The sequence below is a fragment of the Trichinella spiralis genome (assembly GCF_000181795.1).
Source record: "Trichinella spiralis strain ISS 195 chromosome Unknown Scfld9, whole genome shotgun sequence".
Classification (NCBI taxonomy): domain Eukaryota; kingdom Metazoa; phylum Nematoda; class Enoplea; order Trichinellida; family Trichinellidae; genus Trichinella; species Trichinella spiralis.
In genome coordinates this window covers 874,966-895,035 of record NW_003526948.1, presented here as the reverse complement: position 1 = coordinate 895,035, position 20,070 = coordinate 874,966, and the positions used below count along the sequence as shown (strand labels likewise).

General features: G+C 31.1%; 6 protein-coding genes across 6 annotated transcripts; all 6 read right to left on the bottom strand.

The window, feature by feature from the left end:
- Positions 1-411: 411 nt before the first annotated feature.
- Tsp_09528 (nuclear hormone receptor family member nhr-23) lies at positions 412-4,128 on the bottom strand. The gene is made up of 9 exons (XM_003371268.1): positions 3,939-4,128; positions 3,425-3,510; positions 3,208-3,349; positions 2,335-2,518; positions 2,004-2,242; positions 1,757-1,923; positions 1,004-1,136; positions 713-832; positions 412-656 (listed from the first exon to the last, which is right to left on the bottom strand). The coding sequence occupies exons 1-9, from the start codon at positions 4,126-4,128 to the stop codon at positions 412-414; spliced, it is 1,506 nt and encodes a 501-aa protein (XP_003371316.1).
- A 2,804-nt stretch (positions 4,129-6,932) lies between these two features.
- On the bottom strand, positions 6,933-7,392 carry Tsp_09529 (conserved hypothetical protein). The gene is made up of 2 exons (XM_003371267.1): positions 7,162-7,392; positions 6,933-7,004 (listed from the first exon to the last, which is right to left on the bottom strand). Exons 1-2 carry the CDS (start codon positions 7,390-7,392, stop codon positions 6,933-6,935), a joined length of 303 nt encoding a protein of 100 aa, XP_003371315.1.
- A 192-nt stretch (positions 7,393-7,584) lies between these two features.
- Tsp_09530 (putative endoribonuclease L-PSP) lies at positions 7,585-8,149 on the bottom strand. The gene is made up of 3 exons (XM_003371266.1): positions 8,027-8,149; positions 7,756-7,806; positions 7,585-7,713 (listed from the first exon to the last, which is right to left on the bottom strand). Exons 1-3 carry the CDS (start codon positions 8,147-8,149, stop codon positions 7,585-7,587), a joined length of 303 nt encoding a protein of 100 aa, XP_003371314.1.
- A 4,120-nt stretch (positions 8,150-12,269) lies between these two features.
- On the bottom strand, positions 12,270-12,733 carry Tsp_09531 (putative Nicotinate phosphoribosyltransferase). Its single transcript, XM_003371265.1, has 2 exons — positions 12,656-12,733; positions 12,270-12,518 (listed from the first exon to the last, which is right to left on the bottom strand). The coding sequence occupies exons 1-2, from the start codon at positions 12,731-12,733 to the stop codon at positions 12,270-12,272; spliced, it is 327 nt and encodes a 108-aa protein (XP_003371313.1).
- A 4,979-nt stretch (positions 12,734-17,712) lies between these two features.
- Tsp_09532 (conserved hypothetical protein) lies at positions 17,713-18,146 on the bottom strand. Its single transcript, XM_003371264.1, has 3 exons — positions 18,025-18,146; positions 17,932-17,990; positions 17,713-17,864 (listed from the first exon to the last, which is right to left on the bottom strand). The coding sequence occupies exons 1-3, from the start codon at positions 18,144-18,146 to the stop codon at positions 17,713-17,715; spliced, it is 333 nt and encodes a 110-aa protein (XP_003371312.1).
- A 1,018-nt stretch (positions 18,147-19,164) lies between these two features.
- Positions 19,165-19,725, bottom strand: Tsp_09533 (conserved hypothetical protein). Its single transcript, XM_003371263.1, has 2 exons — positions 19,682-19,725; positions 19,165-19,366 (listed from the first exon to the last, which is right to left on the bottom strand). The coding sequence occupies exons 1-2, from the start codon at positions 19,723-19,725 to the stop codon at positions 19,165-19,167; spliced, it is 246 nt and encodes an 81-aa protein (XP_003371311.1).
- Positions 19,726-20,070: the final 345 nt, after the last annotated feature.

The following is a 20,070-nucleotide window of genomic DNA, read 5'->3' as shown; positions in this document are numbered from 1 at the left end:
TATTAAAATAAGAGCTCAGTGGAAACTGTCTCATGGAAAAGAGGTATCGTCGTCAAAAATAAACCATTTTCAAACGATTCGAATTGTCAAAAAATAAAAAAAAACATACACAGACGTAATAAGCAAGCGAGCGTTGCAAGACATTTTTCAATTAAAAAAGACAAAACCAAAGAGGATGAAAAGAAATTGAATAAAAAATGAAGCAACATTAAAATAAACCATTAGAAGGCAAAAATATCAACAGGATGCAACGCAAAAAAAAGACCGGAGAAACAAAGTTAGTAGCAAATTATAAGATAAATAAGAAAGAAAAACAAAGCTGACAGAGGAATGATTGATAAATGTGGTAGAAATTTTGCTTGCTTTTGCTTTTTGTTCTTATATGCAGTATTGTTCATTATTGCGGCTTTTTCATCCATCAACTGAAAACAATTCCTTGTAAAGAGCGGGCAACTCCACCATTGAAACCTTTTTAAATTTCGCCAATACAGCAACGTGCTGAGAAGCAACTTCTTGCAAAGTCGTCAGATATGAGGTCAATCGTGGCATGAGCGTCAAATCATTTGGATGATTGTTGCGAATTTCATGTGCCAAACAGTCAAAAAATAGTTCGTGCATTTCACGAATGCTGGTTTGATTTCTAATCCCGTTTCGACCTTGAAAAACAAAAAAAAATGGAATTCAAAAATAACAAAATGATACCAGCACTTACCCGGAGACATCAATACCAGCGCGCTGTAGAGAGCGATTTCACTCTCTGTCAAAAAACACGCTGCTAACTCACGCACCAAATTGAAGACGTTCACAATAAATTGTTGCTCAGCAGCATCTTCTGAGCAAAAAAACGTAACAGGCATATAAATACCACCGTACAGAACACAGTCCGCAGTAATGTCATACAAGGTCGACATTCGAATGAGTGACACTTCAAAGGCACCTATAAAATTAAAAATTAAAATAATCAAGAAAAGACAAAAAAGAAAACAAACAATTTTTTTCAAACCTCCTTTCAATAACATTATTTGATCATCCTGTTGCAGCTTCATAAATCCGGGTACCAGTTTAGCAAACTCGATAATTTGCTGCACTGCATGAGTCAGTTTGTTGGCGCAGTCCAACCAACGATCCAAACGAGTCTGCAATGGAAAAAAATTTTCTAGCAAAATGAGACCAAAAAAATTTTCTCTATCGGTATCAAGCAGTTGAGCAAACCAAAAAAAGCATTACATTTCCATATATTTCAACATCTGTCAACTGTTAAGTGAAATTTTAGTAAAAATCCAAAAACCAAAAAAAAGTGACACCTTCCTCATTCAATAATCCGTGTGCACCATTCGTTTCAAGAACAAATCACTCTCACAGCTTGCATGAAAAATTACAAAATATTTAAAATTAAAATTAAAGATCCCAGCTAAACTCAGAAAAGTTCACAAAACTGAAAATGCAGAAAAAAAAGAAACAAAACAACAGTGATACCAAACCAAATATCCATTACCATATAATGGAAACTGAATTGTCAAACTGATGAAATAAAGAAAGATACTGAATTACTTCTAGCATAACTATTTGGAAAAAAAACATATATAAGTGAACAGAATCGAACATTTTTCCATTATAGAAATCTCAATCATGGATTGAATCCAAAATTGTACTTTTCCAAAACTCAGCTGAATGTGAAAAACAGATGAAAATCTCAACTGGAACCGAATGAACTGAATTTCAACTTATAAATATTAATAATAAAAGCATAATTTACCATGCTTTTATACTTCATAATCAGAGCCTGATTCTGTTCCACACTGTTCAATTTCAGCTGTTGTCTTTGCTCCACAGAATAAATACAAGTATGTGCATGTGCAGTGGTCAAAGTTTTGATTGTTGTCAACACATCCGACACAAGAACAGCGGAAGCTGAATTTCCTGCTAAAACACAAACAAAAAATTGATCCCGTGTGATACGAAATAGATGGAACAAAAAGAATGAAATTAAACAAATTCCTCACAAAAATTGCTTAGCGAATCATTGGGTGACTCAATTTTCACCCTAGAGCTGGACGATTGCATCGTCAACTGTTCTCCACTGCCACTGGTACCGACATAAGGAGACAAGTTGTTGGTCGTATATGGTGAGGCGTTAACAACATGATTTGTTTGATAACTGCTCACTGCAGGAATGGACTGATGGTACCCACTATATCCATTTCCAAGATATGCAGAGCCATTCGTTGCATAGGATGAATAACTGAAAATTCATAAATAAAAATAAAACAAACAACAACTTCACATTCAAATGAATTAAATTTATAGCAAGTAATAAACGAATGCAAATTTTACAATGCTGTAGGAGAATACGGAGCGTTCGGAGAACTGTACTGTCCGTACATGCTCTGGGATCCATTCATTGCAACCATTCCCCCACTAACATTCATTGGCAATTGTTCTTGCAACTGCTTATGCATGCGGACTTCGTCTTCAACTTTCTCACGCTGTTTCTTAGACATTCGCCCAAACTTCACTGCTAAAAGAATTCCATATTAGCGAAACAAGCAAAGCTTCATAATTATGCAAACAACGCTAAAAATAATTTCCAAATGGATTACTAACTAAATGAAATAGTAAAATTTTGTTCGAAATTAACATTACAATGAAAAGCTTCACAATGAAGATGGAAAGTGAACAGAAAAAGTAAAAAAAAACATTAATTACTAAACACAAAAACAGAAAATTTATAAACAATCTTCAGTTTTCAATAGCAATTATTGAATAACAATAAACAATTGATTAATAAATAAAAACTATAATTAAAAAATTTTTTAATAATACAGTCATTTCTGTCTAAAAATCAGTGACTGGGAAAAACTGTATTGTTGCATTAAAAAACATCTCAATTATACATCTATTTTTAACATCAATACTTATTGAAATAAAAAATTAAATACATTATACATTCCAACAAAATAAAAAAGCATTTTACATTTAGTACAAAGATATCGCTTAAATTTTTTAGATAAATAACATTACACGTAAACTATTCGTACAGAGAGATGTGAAACGCATTTGTACCTTTGAATTATTTTACTGTAATGCCACGTATATAATTTCACTTCGAAATATTGAAATTAAAATTATTACGAATTATACTGGGTAAAATTCATATAAAAATATAATCAAATAAATTTGTCTTATGATTAGCAGAAAAAAAATTACCATCGCGAGACATGCCCAATTCAAGGCATTTTTTCAATCGACAATACTGACAGCGATTACGGTTGACACGGTCGACAACGCAACTTTTGCTTCGTGGACACTGATAGTTCGTCACCGACGATTGGCTTCGACGAAAAAAGCCCTATAATTACAAATATTTAATAGTATCATTATTACTGAAAATAAACAATGATAAAAGAAAACAAATTGAACTTACTTTGCACCCTTCACAAGTGATGACACCGTAGTGCACTCCAGATGACTTATCGCCGCAAACTTTGCATGGGATAATTTCAATTTGAGCTAAATACATAAGCATGTTATTTAATTGTGTATTCACAGACAGATAATCGTGAATAAGTTAGTACCAGTGTGAAAGACAACCGCAAAATGTGCTATTATATCGTGTAAAGAAGGGGAAAAAAGAAAACACAACAAACTACTCGCCCACACCAGATACTGAGATTTAGCTACAAGATGAAAGTCACAAAAAGAAACAGATTTCTAATGCACAACTTGAACAGTAAATTCTACCAAATATAATATATGTTTGTCCGAAAGTACTGACCACCTTTACAAGCGAATGAGGAAACTTTCATCTCAAAAAATGATTCATTCCTTAGTTCTATTTTTCAACACAGATTTGTCCAAAACTGGACTGGTTAAAATTACTGTTCGACACGTCTCATTATTAGCTCATGCCGCAATTTGCACTACAGGCGTGTACTTACTGAAATAAAGATTGCGGGAAAGATATTTTCGACGATTTTTCGTCTTCGACGAATTCTCTTTTTCAAAAATAATAGTTTTATTATTGTTGGTGCCGTTATTATTGTTGTCGCATTCATTACGTTGATTAATTTTAACATTTTTGAAACAATGAACTGTGTAATGGAACGTATGCTTCATTATATTGTCCATAGTAAAGAAATCAAGTCAAAGTGGTCAAATAAAGTCAGTTGATTTAGGTCAAAAGTATGCAAGTCGACAAATTACACAGTTCGATCGAACAAATTCGTAGACAACGAGAAAAATGTTCAATATCTTTCAGTATGAAGACAGAGAATTTTTTCCAGCTACACTAAAGGAACCAAATTTTCAATTGTAAGAAGCGATCACAGGCAATTTCCAAATTTGCCTCAAGCAAATTCAAATCGTTCAACGTTTAACGCAGCTGAACCAGATCAAATTCAGCGTTGAGGAAGTCAAGCAAGTCACTTTACTTGCCGATATGAACAACTCGAACAATTTGAATTGTTGGTACAAAATGACACTATTTCGACGATCGGATATCAACGATTCAGCTATTCCACCAAAATATACACTTTCAACAACAACAACAGCCAACAAGCTCAAAACAATGCCGCAGCACAGAATAATAACCGGTCAGTTTATAGACAATGTCTCAAGTTTTGTCAAAATGAAAAGCAAGTACCTTTCAGTAATAATTCAAAATAGAAGAAGAATCAGGTCAACCAATGTATTAGTATATTTTGCACAAAATTTTCAACCAATTTATTGAAATTCATCACAATATTAAAAAAACATAAAATTAACTTTATTAACATATTTTTTGTCTTCATTCTCCGTATAACTTAGTTGTAATATAATGAAAAATGTAACATGTTAAAAAAGAATATGTATCATTGAATTTTAAATTTTTTAGGTGAAAAATAAATTTTAAATAATAAATCTAAAAATATACAATAAAGAATTAGATAAAAGCATAATTAATTCTGTCATTAAAAAAACACGTCACAGTATAGTATACAGAGCAGTTAAAAAATAATGAATTCTGAAAATTTTCGGAAGCTGAAAAATGTTGCAAAAGTATTTCCATCTAATCCTGGTTGAATGAACAGAACAAAAAAAACAGAAGAACTAAATAATAGCATCTGCACACTTTCTACGTGGGATATGATGAATGCTCGAGAAGAATGTTGGAATTCACTCAATCTGCTGTTAATGTAAACAATCAGCAGCTAATTTCAAAATAATCAAATTTATTTCTACAGAAGAAGAACATGGAAAATAGTGATTTGATATTTCGTAAAAAAATAAATAAGAAAAGTTCGTTAACATCACAAAGAAAATAAGTCCTAACAAATGAATTTGTGTTGAATTCTGCCTACCTCTATCGCTCATTTTTAAAAAATATTCTGAACGTAGCTTGAATAAACGTGGACAAATTGCATTCTTTTTTTTCAGCTTCACAGCTTACATAATGTTTCAAGTGCTTTTTCAAGCAAAATGAAAATTTCCCATTCTCAGTTGAATGTCACCAGTAGACAAATGCGAACAAGGGGAAGTGACGAGTTGGAAAAGCGAAATAAGACTTCATTCACCGTTTTGGTAAACAGATGCAAAATTAGCATAATATCATCACGCGCTGCAGTTGTTCGGTATAAAAATTTGCATAGAATCTCAGCTTTCGATACGTGTTCAACTATCGCATTGTGTTGACTTGATCTGGAGAACAGTGATGGCAAACTTTCTTTTGTGTTTCATTTATTCTCGTTTTTTTTAATGAAATCATAACACCATGCAATTGGTAAATGATCTAGAGTTTACGAGAATTAATAAAACCATCTAATCACATGATGAAAAATACCTTTTTCTTCATCGTTTTTATTATAAATTATATTAATTTTTAATAATTACTTTTTAATATTTATTTCAATAATAGGTGACAAAAAAAGAGAAGATTGTTTTCAGCAAAAGTTATGTCGCAATACTGCTAAATAATACTGTCATTTTGAATTACTTAAATGATGGTCAAGAAGTGTTTTGCCGCCAACAATAATCACAGACAAATAAATGAAATATATTAATAAAAATAAATAATTTTGCTCAGAAAATTAAAATTCACTTAATTTTACTGATTGTAAGAAATAAATATCGTTTTTTTTCTTTTAATAAAAAGTCTGACTGAAAATAATTAAACCTACTTTGAGAAAACTTGATATTTTTCTGCACGTAATGTTATCGGTGTGAGCAAAATATCAGCACAGCATTGATTTACGAATTACTGATATCTTCATACTTAAAAAACAATGGAAAAAAGCTTCAAACGTGCACTGTCAGTTCATTGAGATTTAAATAGACATAATTATTTTAAACCGCATACATTTTAAAAAATTGTGGGAACAAAATGCAGCTTTACAAGTTCAATACTGTGCCCAAATTGTGCCATTTGTGTAAACAATGACTGTGACCTAGTTTCTTTGTCTCGTTGTTATCCATTCCCCGTGCTTGTTCTTAAGCTGCTGATCGGTGCTCTGGTGCTGAACTGAGACTTGCCAGAGAACAAGTATTGAAAAAGGAAAGAAAAAAACATGTATATATATATATATATATACTTTCAAGCTACATTTCTACAACTGATGAGAATGATAAATTTTACAAATGCAATTTGTCCATTTTTTAAACCAACATAAAAAATTTTTTTTCCATTTCAGAAAGATTTACCAAAATGTATAATAATGATGTTGATAACTGGCGAATCCCACCAGATTTAGTCGCAAAGTCCAAATTTTCACTGAGTCTATTTTGTCATTTTATATCAAACAAACAATTTAAAATTGTTGCTCAGATGCAAAAAATTTAAATAAACTTAACACACTGACAACCGATGCATGAAAATTAACATTTGTTTGTTGTTTAAAATTTGAAACAATTCTTTTCACCTGAGCATCACAAAAACGGATCAACTATTGTCAGAGATATTATAAATGTTGCCTGGTGGAAAATCCGTCTTGGGTTAGTAATTTTGTTGTTGTTTTCTCTGTTAATTTGTGCTAAACTTATTTGCATTCAGTAAAAAAGTTTTCAAGATGAATTTTTTCTTTTCATATTAATATCGAGTTGAGGGAAAAATTGAACAAGGTAAAGAAATAAAGAACCATACCTTCGTCTTTGATTTTCATTTTTTGCTCGTTTCTTGCTGTAAATTACAACGCAACACAAGAAAGATGGAACAGGGAAATGTGCAGAAGGATGATTGTTTGAAGAAGAGAGGACGTTTATGCGTGACACTAGGGCTAAAAATGCGTACGCAGGCACAAATGCTTGGCGCTTGTTCAGAGCAACAATACTATGGAAGAACTGTTGGGCTTGTCGAGTGAATACTGGCCTACAAGCTTGAGGGCAAATAAACGTTCGGTCGCGCGGCGCTACACTCCTCATTTATAATCTACTATTGGTCAGCGATTGGACAGTACAGTTGACTGACCAGGTATCCCGTCGACCCGGGCCATTATCTAATCGTCATGTTTGACTGTCCAAAGCAGAGAGAGGGGGGAGACGAAAAGCAATTATAGGCCAAGTGAACTTTCTGCCAAGCCTTCTATTTGACCACGGACGGCTCCATAATCGCGGTCACCGTCGACCAGGTTCAACTGGGCCTTCGGTCATTGTGCTGACCACTCGACCAGTGCCATCTGGCCGGTTAAGCTGAATGACGGTGGGAAAATAGCCATGCTTGCCTTTCTGATTGTCCCTCTGCACCTTTGGCAATTAACCATTGCCTTTAATCGCTTCACAGTGAACGTGAACGCCAAAAACGTCACCAACATCCGCCGCTGGCGCCTGTTCAATCAGCTTTGATCAGCCGACAAAAATAAAAAACAATACACCTTGTCTTTCTATTTTTTAAAAAAATACTTAATCATTTTTCATCTTCTATTTATAATAAACGCGTATTTGGTGAAGTTTCAGTTCAATTTTGACGTCAAACACAAAACATCCCGTACTTATGTTCAGTTATTCATGTTATTCATTTTGCTTTACTTTTTGCAATTGCAAAAAATTACAGAAAAACAATTTTTGTTTTTTTTGATACGGAAACGGAAGTAAAACAATCAGTGCTTGGTAAGACAACAACAGACTGTAGCACTGGAAATGCAAACATTGAACATTTGTGTGCAGTGTTGTGCGGAAGCATTTATTTATCTTAATCCTGATTAATCCTTATCTGCAAAGTTATTAATGAAATGATTATTATTATATTCGAAAAGATTCTATTTTTCAAATTACACATTCCAACAACAACAAATGCAATTGAAAAATAATATAACAATTACCAAATATATTTTGAATATTATATATCTGAATTGCCAAAAATATACATACAACAGTTTTGGAATATTTTCAACTATTTGTTGTTATTTTTGTTTACTTTTTTAATAAGAAAACATGCGAAATTGTGCTAAAATTAACTCAGCTAAATGATGGATTAGTTTTTGTACAATTCAGCATAAAATTGCTTCCAGTCAACATAAATTTTCACTGCTGATCAGACAATTCTTCACTAAATGCATGTGCACGGCTGTATGTGTTTCATCATTTCAAATTAGGTCACGGTACACTCGTTCAATTAACTTCAGTTATCAGACTTTTTAATCGTGGAATAAGTGTCACGGCAAAACAAGCCAGTTCTTCCAGCTAAATATCTCTCCCCCTCTTCGAAATGCATAATCAACAAAAAGCAATTTTAATTTTCAACAACAATACAAATTCCTGCATCATCACTTTCACATTCGAGAAAAAATTCATCTAAATTTTCCTCTAATTAAAATAATTACATTTGGAAACGGGTGGGTGGAAATTTTCTTTTTCAGTTTTCTAAATGAAATCATCATGCTTGACCAAATAAAACATAAAATAAAAATGATCATTTTTTCATTCAGTTTTTCAAAAAACTTTTTTATTTAAAGTAAGAAAAACAATCTTACATGAAAATGAACATACGTTCCATACATTTGTACGAATGTTCAACGAAAATATTAAAACTGTAAGCACAGTTTGAATTTTAAGTTGAATATACATGCGTTATCTTCCACTAAATTTCCCAATTCATTCAATTCCACTGATTGCAAGATGCACTGTCAATGGCAACATGCATGAAATTTATTAAATAGAACTTGTTTATTTATAAAAATCAAAATTTTTTTACTTCCATTTAGTATTGTAATAAATTGAACTTAATTATTCTTTAAACTGTCTTATGCTATTCACAGAAATTGAACCCCGCTGTTTCAGGTTGTAAAAAATATAAAGTAGAGTAATTGAAAATAAAAAAATTTTCAGCTGTTCATTATTGGAAAATTCCAATAAGCACGTACACATAATTGTTTTCATATACGATACTAAATGATTAATAAATTACAGTAAGATAAAAGAAATGCAAGTTTGCAATATTTGTAATTTGTCAGTTGTTTTCCTGATTCTTGATCTGATCTTTGCAGAACACTGATTATTTTCCAGTTTTGCTGAATATTATCAATATTTGAATCATTTATTTTTAAAGCTTTGTATGTTCATTTATGAATCAATGTGAAAATGAGAACTGTGAAACGTTGCCGATGAAAATGAAAGCGTGCTTCATGAGCTGAGAATTACTGTCCAATCATCCGACATCTATGATATCTATCAACAGCACTATTTACAGATATCAAAATACTGCGGCAGTTGTTTCTGAATAACGCATCATCCTGTATAGTTTCATTGCAGTTTATTTTTAAATTTCCATATATAAATTTATTATTGAAATGTCTGAGAGTGGTAATAAAATAAACCATGAAAAGAGTAAAAGATTGCGTTTATGTCTTTTTTTGCAAAAGATAATTATTTAGTGGTTGCAGAATAAGATATTCTGTATAATATTTATCAATAAACGTGCAAAATGTTTCTCAGTTTGAGCATAACTTTTTCAAAACTGGTTTAGTAAACGTCATCATCATTTGGAAAAGCAAATTAATGCCCGCCAAAAATTGTACAGCCTTTCTAATGAGTGGAAAATCACAAAGTGCATGACGTCACAGGAAAAGTTAAAAGACACAAACAATAAATATACTTTTCACAATTATGTAGAAACATTTTACAAACCAAAAACTGTATTAATGTCAAATAAGTAATGCTACAATATATACAGTGTATGGATGATGTATATGGCAATATATTAAATTATTACACGGAATATATTAAATTACACGTGATAGTGTGAGAGGTAATGGATTTTAAAAAATTCAACAACAAAAACAGATGCAATTATTTCCCAGAACATGTATGTAGTCAGTCAGTCTGCACGCTTCAGTTATTTGAATATTTGTTTCATTATTTTGACAAGTCTCGTTGAACGTTTGAACGAAATTATTAATTTACATTAGATATGCGCATGTTGAAAGAAAAAAAATATATATATATTATTTGAAAAAAATGGTGAAATGGTTGTTCAAAAAGAAAAAAAGTTTCGACCTAATAAAGATGAAAAGTTGCCAACATCATCCAAGCAATGGCAAAAGGATTGCATTCTGTATGACCTGATAACCTTGCATGGGACATTGGCAGTAGGCGTTACGCGACCGCGTTTTCGTCACCGCTGTACAAAATAAGCCACAAACCGAATGCAATCGCAATAACCTGACCCTTTTGGATGCAACAGAATGTAGAAGAGAAATTTTTCAGAATGGAGGCAACTCAGAAATTGTAATTATGTCACAAGTGCAAATCTAAAGAGAATTCTCATCTACACTTGAAGTTTTCTTACTTGTAAACTATGCAAACAAATATATGAATTTCATAAAAAAAAAAGCTTTCTTCAAATGTTATTTATGCTTTGGTCAACTGATATGTATTGATCAAAGCAAATGCTCTAAATCTTCTTCTTCTTCTCATTCAGAATTCAAAAAGTATTTTTTTTTCACAAATTTTTTTCATGACAAGTTTCTCCTGAATAACTGTGCGAATTTATCGACTCATTTTATATGTTTTGTTTTCATCAATGTCACAATTTAGCTTTTATCCGTGTTGAACAACAACGCAACATGCAATCCTTGAAGCAAAATAAGCTTAATGTTAAAAAATAAAATAAAATCGATTTCAAGTAAAAAAATAAAGAAAGAAAAATATAATTATTTGAAAATTGATTGAATCGTTCGAAGTCACCGGTCAACCTTTACTTTCTTTACCTTGAATTGTAAAAGAATTGCTCTTGCTTTTTGTTGTTGGTGTTGTTGAAATTATCCATTAAAATCCAGGTTGATTGGAAAACAGTAAAATCGGAGCAACTGAATTCGATAAAAAGTAGAAAACTACTCATGGTCCATTTCCTGAGAAGAGAGAAGAGAAAAGCAAAACGATAAAAACAAAGCATCCGATTAGCAGATGAAAGCTGAATCAACTGTGTGACGAATGAAGTGAAATGAGGATTGTCGAAGAGGAATAATATGGAATCCTACTGCATATCAGTATGGAGCAATGGGTCACTGGATCGGTCGGAGGCAGAATTAGATCGCCTAAGATGAACAAGTAAGGTGCAGTTAGGCAAAGACTGGGTAAGTGGGTAATGGCCAGTGAAGCGGGTTATATAAGGGGGCCATGGACAAGCGATGATAATTGGAAGCAAACGTTAGAAAAGCCATCGCTATTCGATATAGTTGACAATGATTATTAGCGTTGCGTGAAATTTGTCACGGTGAGGAAAAGAGAAAAATGAGGATTGTAATACAACAACAATAGTCCTATAAACACAGTTTCCCATTTGATGAAATAAGTATAGCTTACCTCGCATCGGTTAATTTTTGCAGTTGATCAAACTTCACAGCAGTATAAACGTCGTTCAGCAGTTAGCTCTCTGTGTGTTTCTGCTTCAGAGCTCAGCCAATGACAGTCCGAAAGACTGGTAGGCGTCGCCGGTTTTGACCAGATAAACGAGATAGTACGAATTGCTTCAGTTGAATTGTGCTTCAAGAAAACAACAAAATGCGCGCTAAAAGAAAACTCAATTGCACGCCATTTGAAGATTCAATGTGTTCTTGTTTTGTTTTTTTCTTTAAACATTAGATTTCAAGAAAAAGGTAAACAGAGATTATAATGTAGATAGTTAAATAAATGAATAAAAATATATGCATATATGTGTGGATAGGTAGAAAATTTTGCTGGTTAATTTTGCAGGCAGCAATGGACGACGACGATTGCTAGTGCGTTACGGCTCAAGTGGAGGAGATGCTGTGTGACAGTCAGGCAGACGCTAGCGACGAATGAAATTCGTCCCAAATAATCTTTCACTTTGTTGTTATTGACGAGTGATTGGTTGTCGCTGTGACATCGTCAGCCAAAAACGGTAAAAGTGCATCACCTGACGTGGAACTGTAGCCTGCGTGCATCCGGCCTGAAATCGCCTCAGGAAACTGGGTCAGGTTTATGGCTGCTGCTGCTACTGTTGCTGCTGTTGCCGTTGCTGTTGCTGTTGCTGCTGCTGCTGCTGCTGCTGCTGCTGTGCTGTGATGTGATGGGATGTGATGTGTTGCTTGCTATTGCTGCTATTTCAGCTACTGTTGATACCGCTACAGCTACTACAACTAAACTATCAATTAATATTTCCAAGGATGTTACTGTTATTGGTTGCTGTTACTGTAAAAGTTCAAACAGTATTTTACTAATCATCTACTTCGACGGCAACTACTACTGCCACTACTACTGTTACACTACTACAACTGTTACTAATTCGAATACTGGCATATTTCATGCTTTACACCAACAATTACTATTTACTGCCATCAGTGTTATTATTTACTATTTCCGTGTCATCTTCTTCTTGCTAAAAATGATTGTCAATATAATAAACAAGAAAAGCATCAACAACAAAAACTTATAATATATTGTGTGTGTACTTGTATTTTCATATATTTAGGTGTTTGTTGTTCGAATATTTAAAAACTTGAACATAACATATTTCGACTGATAAGAAAATAAGATGACGTTTCTTTTTAAATCGCTTTCAAGCAAGAATGAACATAAATTTTACTGATAAATAATATTTAAATGTGATATACAAAATTATGACTAATATTTAGCTGCCGTAAAGCTATAAAAAGGAAGAAAAAGTGTAAGAAGGAGAGAAATTTTCACTTTTTAACCAAACCACTGACCCAATGACACGCTTCTACTGACCGGTAGGAAGCTTTTAAAAAAGAAAACTTATTGATGAATTTAATTTAGAACAAATGATGACAATTAAAAAAATCCCTCCTTCTGTCTACCTCTCTGTCTCTGTCTCTCTGTGCTTTAGCCCCTCATAATTTGTTCCTTTTGCTCTACGTTTGTTTGCTTATTTTACATAGATTTTATAAATTTTTAAATGAAAATAATTTCAAAAAATAAATGAATAAATCGTGTGCTTGTTTGTCTGTTTGTTTGCTTTTTTCATATTCTATAAGATGCCAGTGTTTTGCTGGTGCGGGTGAATGGTAAATGATGGCTGTTGGGTGAGGTTGACAACCTTTGATGGTTGACGTAAAAGTAGAGATGAACAACAAGCATTGTCGTTAGGACGATTTCCAACTGCGAAAACTCCGGTTTTTAAGGACAGGTTGGACATTGTCAAGCAATGCTGCTCAAGGTCGGCAAAAGCTGTGCTTCCTATTGGCAGCTCGATGGCGGGATTCTTTTGGTTAAAACGAGCAACTTCGCCCCAGGGTCGACAAGCCGGCTAAAATTCAACGTCGATTCTTTATTCACCTATTCGGGGATTCGTCTGGTATAGCAGCGGACCCGTTTTCCATCATTCTACACCAGCAGACTATATTTTCAAGGTTAAAGCGAGAAGTGTGCAAAAACAGGTTCCCAACAAGCATCCCAACAAATAAATACAAAAACTTACTGTATTTGCTGTCATTATATCAAAAGAAATAATTATTCCTCTTTTTTACTTTTATCTTTCATACAAGCACGTCACCGTTATTGATGTCAATAAATAAAAATAAAAAACTAACGAAAATTTATTTCTTGTTTTTCTTTTACACAAGGAAAAATTTTACGCAATATCATAAATAAATCATGAAGAAATAAAATGAAAAAAAACCATTAATTATTATGCCATTTTCATATTTAAGAAGTTAAAATTATTTATTTGTTTATTTGTTTTTATTAATGAAAGTGGTTTGCAATTGCAATTAGAGAATGATCGAATTGTACAGTAAAAAGAATAGATCAGTTGTAATACGGATGGCCTTGGCTGTTTCATAAACGCGTTCAACAATCTGGTTTAAGAAATAAGCAGAAAATGAATCTTGTTCATTGAAAGCCTTTCCAAATAATTTATCCTTACCAAATGGCATGAATAAAAAACAAAAATAAATGAATAATTTCCATATTTTCAACTGCTTCAGATTTGAAAATGGTACTTACTGCCGCCTGCTAACTATACAATCCATCACCACTAGATGATGATGATTCTATTTGATAATGCACTGATTCAGTGCCAAAATTAAATAAATAGTTTGTGGTCACTAAATTATAATTTAATTTTTCAATTATCCAAATTTTTCTTTCTTTTTTTTATTTTGAATATAAAAGCACTTTAAGCTGCCCATTTTTATATATTCATATTTAAAAGTTTATGAAAGTATTTTACGCTTTCTAATAAATTATGCAACAGTGCAGTTTAAATTAAACATTTTACAATTAAAGAATAACTTGTTTGTAAAATTTATTAAAAGAAATATTATGTTAAAATTTAATATTGTAGCAGTTTTGAACCTTCAACAACCAGTTACAGTTCTGTCAAGCGTATGGATTTTGTTGTAAACCTTGTAAAATGAAAGAACACATGAAGCATGACATAAACTGGTACCTTCATTTTTCTTTCTTTTTTTTCTTTTACATAATTAATGCTCATTTTAATATATTTAACATTTTGCAATTGGTACTGCTGATTTTATTTAAATATTTCACTACGTATTCAAGTTGCAATAAGTTTACAATACTGCAAAAGATTCATGAATATAAGTGAACAAAAATTGAAAAGTTTATAGAAACATTTATAATAAATAACAACGACCATTTAGTCTGATATTAGGCTTTTCTCTTTTAATTGTAAAAAACTGCACATTTGCTGCAAATTTTAATTTTTTTCAATATTGAAACAGCATGATGTCTTTTCCTCTTTCTCTTCCTTAAGCTGAAATATCAGTCGAATAGTCCACTTGAATCTTTTATTGGATAATAAATGATTAGTTGAAATTAAATAGAATTGAAATTGTTGCTCTTCAATAATATTTGCTATTTCCAAACTGTTTACTTTTAATGCTTGAACGAGTTTTTTCCTTTTCACAGCACATTACTTCCTTGTTTGGGAGTTGTTGAACTTTAACAGAAAGTCATACAAAATTAAAGGGACAATATTTAAATTACATGCATACATACATGCATACACAAGCATATATAAATATCCATATATGCAAATGCTTTTTAGAATGACTGTCTCTGATACATTAGCGTTAGCAATTCTTTGATTCGTTAGCAATTCCCCTATCCTATGTCAGTTTATGTACAATTATTGCTTATAATACATAATCAATTTGATCATCAAAACAGAAATATAATATTATTTCATGCAAATTCAAGTTTTTTATAAAATTTTTATTTATAATTCGATTGCTGAATTCAATATTTGAATTCCAATTGCTTGCCACAGCGTATTGTTTAAAATATGAATAATGAAATTTTAATATGCATCCTGATAGAATATAGGGATTTTTCTCGTTGAAACATTAAAATGCATAAAAGTTATATTTTAAAAATGATAAATGCATATAAACAAAAGGAAATTTTAACATTGATTTGTTTTCGACTGTCAGTAATAGATCATGTTCACATTACAGGTAAGTGTCGTAGCAAAAAATAGAAACAATTAATCTTTGTAGAATTTTAATTTGGAAATCCTTGTCAAACTTTTAAATATATTGTAGTGTCAGAATATTGAAATTGATAAATTTTTGAAAATTTCACATATTAAATTTTAAATTGGTTTATATTCTGTTGTTTAGTTTCAAATAACAAATTGTTTGATGCTCACCTTTGTTCTTTTAAATACAAAATGGGCTGTTTAAGATGAACTGATGCTTAGGGAGAAAACATTTAATCAACATCACTTATATATATATATATATCTTTTTTCTTTTCTACAAATTTTTGTAAACAATTCATTTTAATTATGCTTTCATTCACAAAAGATAAAAATTAATCATTATTGTAAAATAATATTTTCCACTTTATTAGAAGTAATGCTGATCTTTTTTTATTTAGAAAAAAATAGCAGAAATAAATTGCTTATAATCTTGTCATAGAGCTTTTGTTTTTGATTTAGTTTTAATTGTTGAGACTGCATAAATTTTCAGCTTTACTTTTTAAATAAGATTAAACATTTTCAAAAAATTTCTAAATATTTTATGCAATAATGGAATGAAAAGATTTTCATATCATTTTCAATAGAAGGCGGGGCAAAATACGTGCTGCAGAGTTTCAGAAAACTGGTCATTGCTTTTGATTCACTTGAAACTGGTCATTTTTACAATTCCAGTCTGTTAAGAAATTACTTAACATGATATAATAAATTAAAATCAAAATCATTATTTAAATTTTAATACTTTATCCTTTTCAAAGAAGTTTTACATGACAACAGATTATCAAATATAGTCAAAACTGATCGACGACATTCATTATCCGTTTAGAAATAAAAAAATAAAATTTCAATGCTTATAATTTCATCATAATGTTGTTGAAATGAAAACTGAACGCACATTTTACTGTTTTAGAAATACTACCTTACATTATAAATCAAGCAAAAAATAAAAAAACTTAAATAATTTTTAAAATTATGAAATTAAAGTTCTGGAACTACAGACAGTTCAAACTATAAAAACTACAGTAAAATTCACACATTTTTTCGAATGTTTAATTTGCATATTTTAAATGTAATTTCATAATGAAAATCAGTGGAGAATTTTTTTAAAGTTCTAGCACAGTCCTAGCGTCCATTACTTTTTACGTCGGCTTGTTAAAAGAGAAAAGTAGTAAACAAGTAACTGCTTTCTATTCTGCTTTTAAATGATCAATGCTTGTATGTGTCGATAGATAGTTCTAGGTTTTACACCAATGAGTTACGAACTGTTTTTTTATTTTCCTCTCTGTTTTGCATCTTCAGTTATTCAATTCTCGTTCATATCATTTTATTAAACTTTTTGATAATAAATGATAAATGAAACTCATTTTTATATACATTACTCGTTGAAAAAATGCCGTTTCTATCAAAATTATCATAATGAAGCATTTTAATAAAATCTGCTTCAAAATTCAATAAAAAAACTGTTTTCAAAAACGGAAAACATGACTATGTTTTATTTTCATGCTGCAAAGAAAACAGAAGGTATTTTCTGACACTATCTTCAAGTTGAGAAAATGACAGCTTGACGGAAAAGTTATCAAATCAAAAATTATACAGTAAGCATAGTTCACAAAGCATAACTTTTTTGTTGACGTTCTAGTTATATTTATAAATTGAAAAAAATTAATTATTAAGCTAAAGTAGATGTAAAAAGTTTATGAGCAATCTATTTTGATCTTTTGATTCTCATAATAATCAATTTGAATAAAGTCTCTTACATACAGTCCATTATGCAGTGTTACCTGAAAATCAGCTGGCAGTAACATAGATCTACGTATCATTCAATTAATCAATGCAGTCTTGAATTCATTTCTGAATGCGTTGAACGTTTCTGTAATGTGCATTGCAATTATATGAAAGAAATCGCTGCCATATTCAAACATTAATTTATCCCGTTCAAATATGATTAGCACTATTTTATGTGCTCCCTTAACTGAAGGTTAAACCAAATGTCAAAAAACGAAATGCAATGAAAATCATTATTCTTCAATAAAAATTACCTTGGTTCATCCGCATTTCAAAATTTTTATCTAAACGATTTGTGCAGCTGAGCACGTAACTTAAAAAAAACTACGCGAAAGATCAGTTAATACAGTTCTGAAACTTCACTGTTGAATTTGCTTTTCTCCTTGATTAAAAAAAGCCTTACGAAAAGATAATGTTCTTTGCAGTTAGTAGAGCTACCATAATGTGATGAAACGCTTTTGCTGTTCATATTAAGTTTTATACTTTAGGCTGTTATTAAACAATACAGTAACTATTTTTGTTTTGAACAATTCTCTGAACTAATTTTTAGTTATTCTTTAATCATTTTTGGCTAGAACATTATATAAATATAAAAAAAATAAGCACAACACGCAACATCTGTAAATGTAAGTTTCAAAAAATCTGTCAAATGACAAGTTTTCACGCAATGGCCAATTATTCCATTTAAAATATCATTTTGATGGTGCTTTATTGATAGACAAAATCTTGAGAAATAAATTTTTTATCTTTTCTTTATCATATCTTTTCTAAACGTCTCTGATTGATATCAGTCATGAAATAAATTTTTTTATTTAAATTTAAAAAGCAATCATTTCACAGAATAAAATGCTCATTACTTATTAATTTAGCTTTTCATTGATATCAAACATGTGACTAATGAATTTTATTCTTTTTTTTATTCAACGATTGGGTGCTGTTATAAAGGTGAACTTTAAATGTAGCGTTTTGTGATTAAAATATATTCAAAATACAACAAATACATTATCAAACCCCCCTCCCCATTTTGAATGAATCCCGTTTCTGAAAGTTTATCACTTAATAAAATTGCTAAATTAAAAAATTTTTTATGCTGAATAGGCATGCATTTAAAAAATGATAGACACAATGTTATTAAGTTGTGTTAATAATCCATCGTCAGCTATATGTTTAATCAATTACAAAGTATCTCAAATTCATCTGAATTTCAAAATCATCACAACATGCCATTGAATATAACAAAAGATATTTATTATGCTTACCTACAATTTCCACTTGTTAACTTTCTATAAGAGATGTTGATTCTCTTCATTTCGATAACTTGTATTTTTAGTATTGATTTTCAAGCCAACTAAATTTCCAAAGTGACATATATTGTTACAGTTATGTAAATACACACAGTATATATACATCGCCGTTTGTTTTCTACAGTCGAGTATAGGTTGAGAATATCTAAAGATAAAACATTATAATAGATAAAAGAAAACCGGTTAATCTCTGACCAGCATATCTCTAAATTCGTGCCAATAGTAAGCATAAAATCTCCTTCCCAAGTTGTAAAACCACAGATAGATGCATAGCGTAGCATAGCGCAGCATGTCTGCCCTTCTATCATAAATGATCATTAAAGAACAGAACTGAGGTTCAGTATGTGCTGCCATGACGATAAATTGAGCAATATTAGCCATGAGACTAAAAGTAATAAAGCAGCAGTAAGTAAATTATGCAAATGCAAATAGCAAAATGCATTACTTCATGTCGAATAACCAACCAAATTTTCAATTAGTAACAACGTGTGAATGCTATCAAATGGAATGGCTTATCGTATTGCACGTTTCTATTTACATTACAAACAACATTATGCAAAATTTTATTAATATGCAAACTTTTCGGTTTAATAATATAGAACCAACTTACGCTCTTTTGAATGTTCATGTATATAAAGTAGCATATTAGCCCTGAAATTATTCATCGTAGCTTTCAGTAAATATTTTAGTGTAAACTTACTTTATTAAAACATTTAGCAAAAAAGCAGATGCAATGCTGAGCATTTTGTTGAATAGAAAGTTTTTTCCTCATTAATAATGATGTTGAAAGCAATGAACAGGCTTTACTACGAAAGGAGAAAATTGCTGAGACAACGTATACAAACAAATGTAAACGTATAAAAGTCATTCAGTTGTTTCTTAAGGTTCAATCAGAAGATAGTTAGCGATATTATTTATGTCAGGGCAAAACACAAGCAACGGGATTGTTAAATAGTCAAACAGGTTTTTCCTTCAGATAAATATACGAGTACTGGTTGGCTAATGAATGAAACATTGCAATTCAGCATTCCGTGAGTGAAAATAACGAAGAAATGAAGAACGAAACAACGTTAACAATCTGTTATGAAT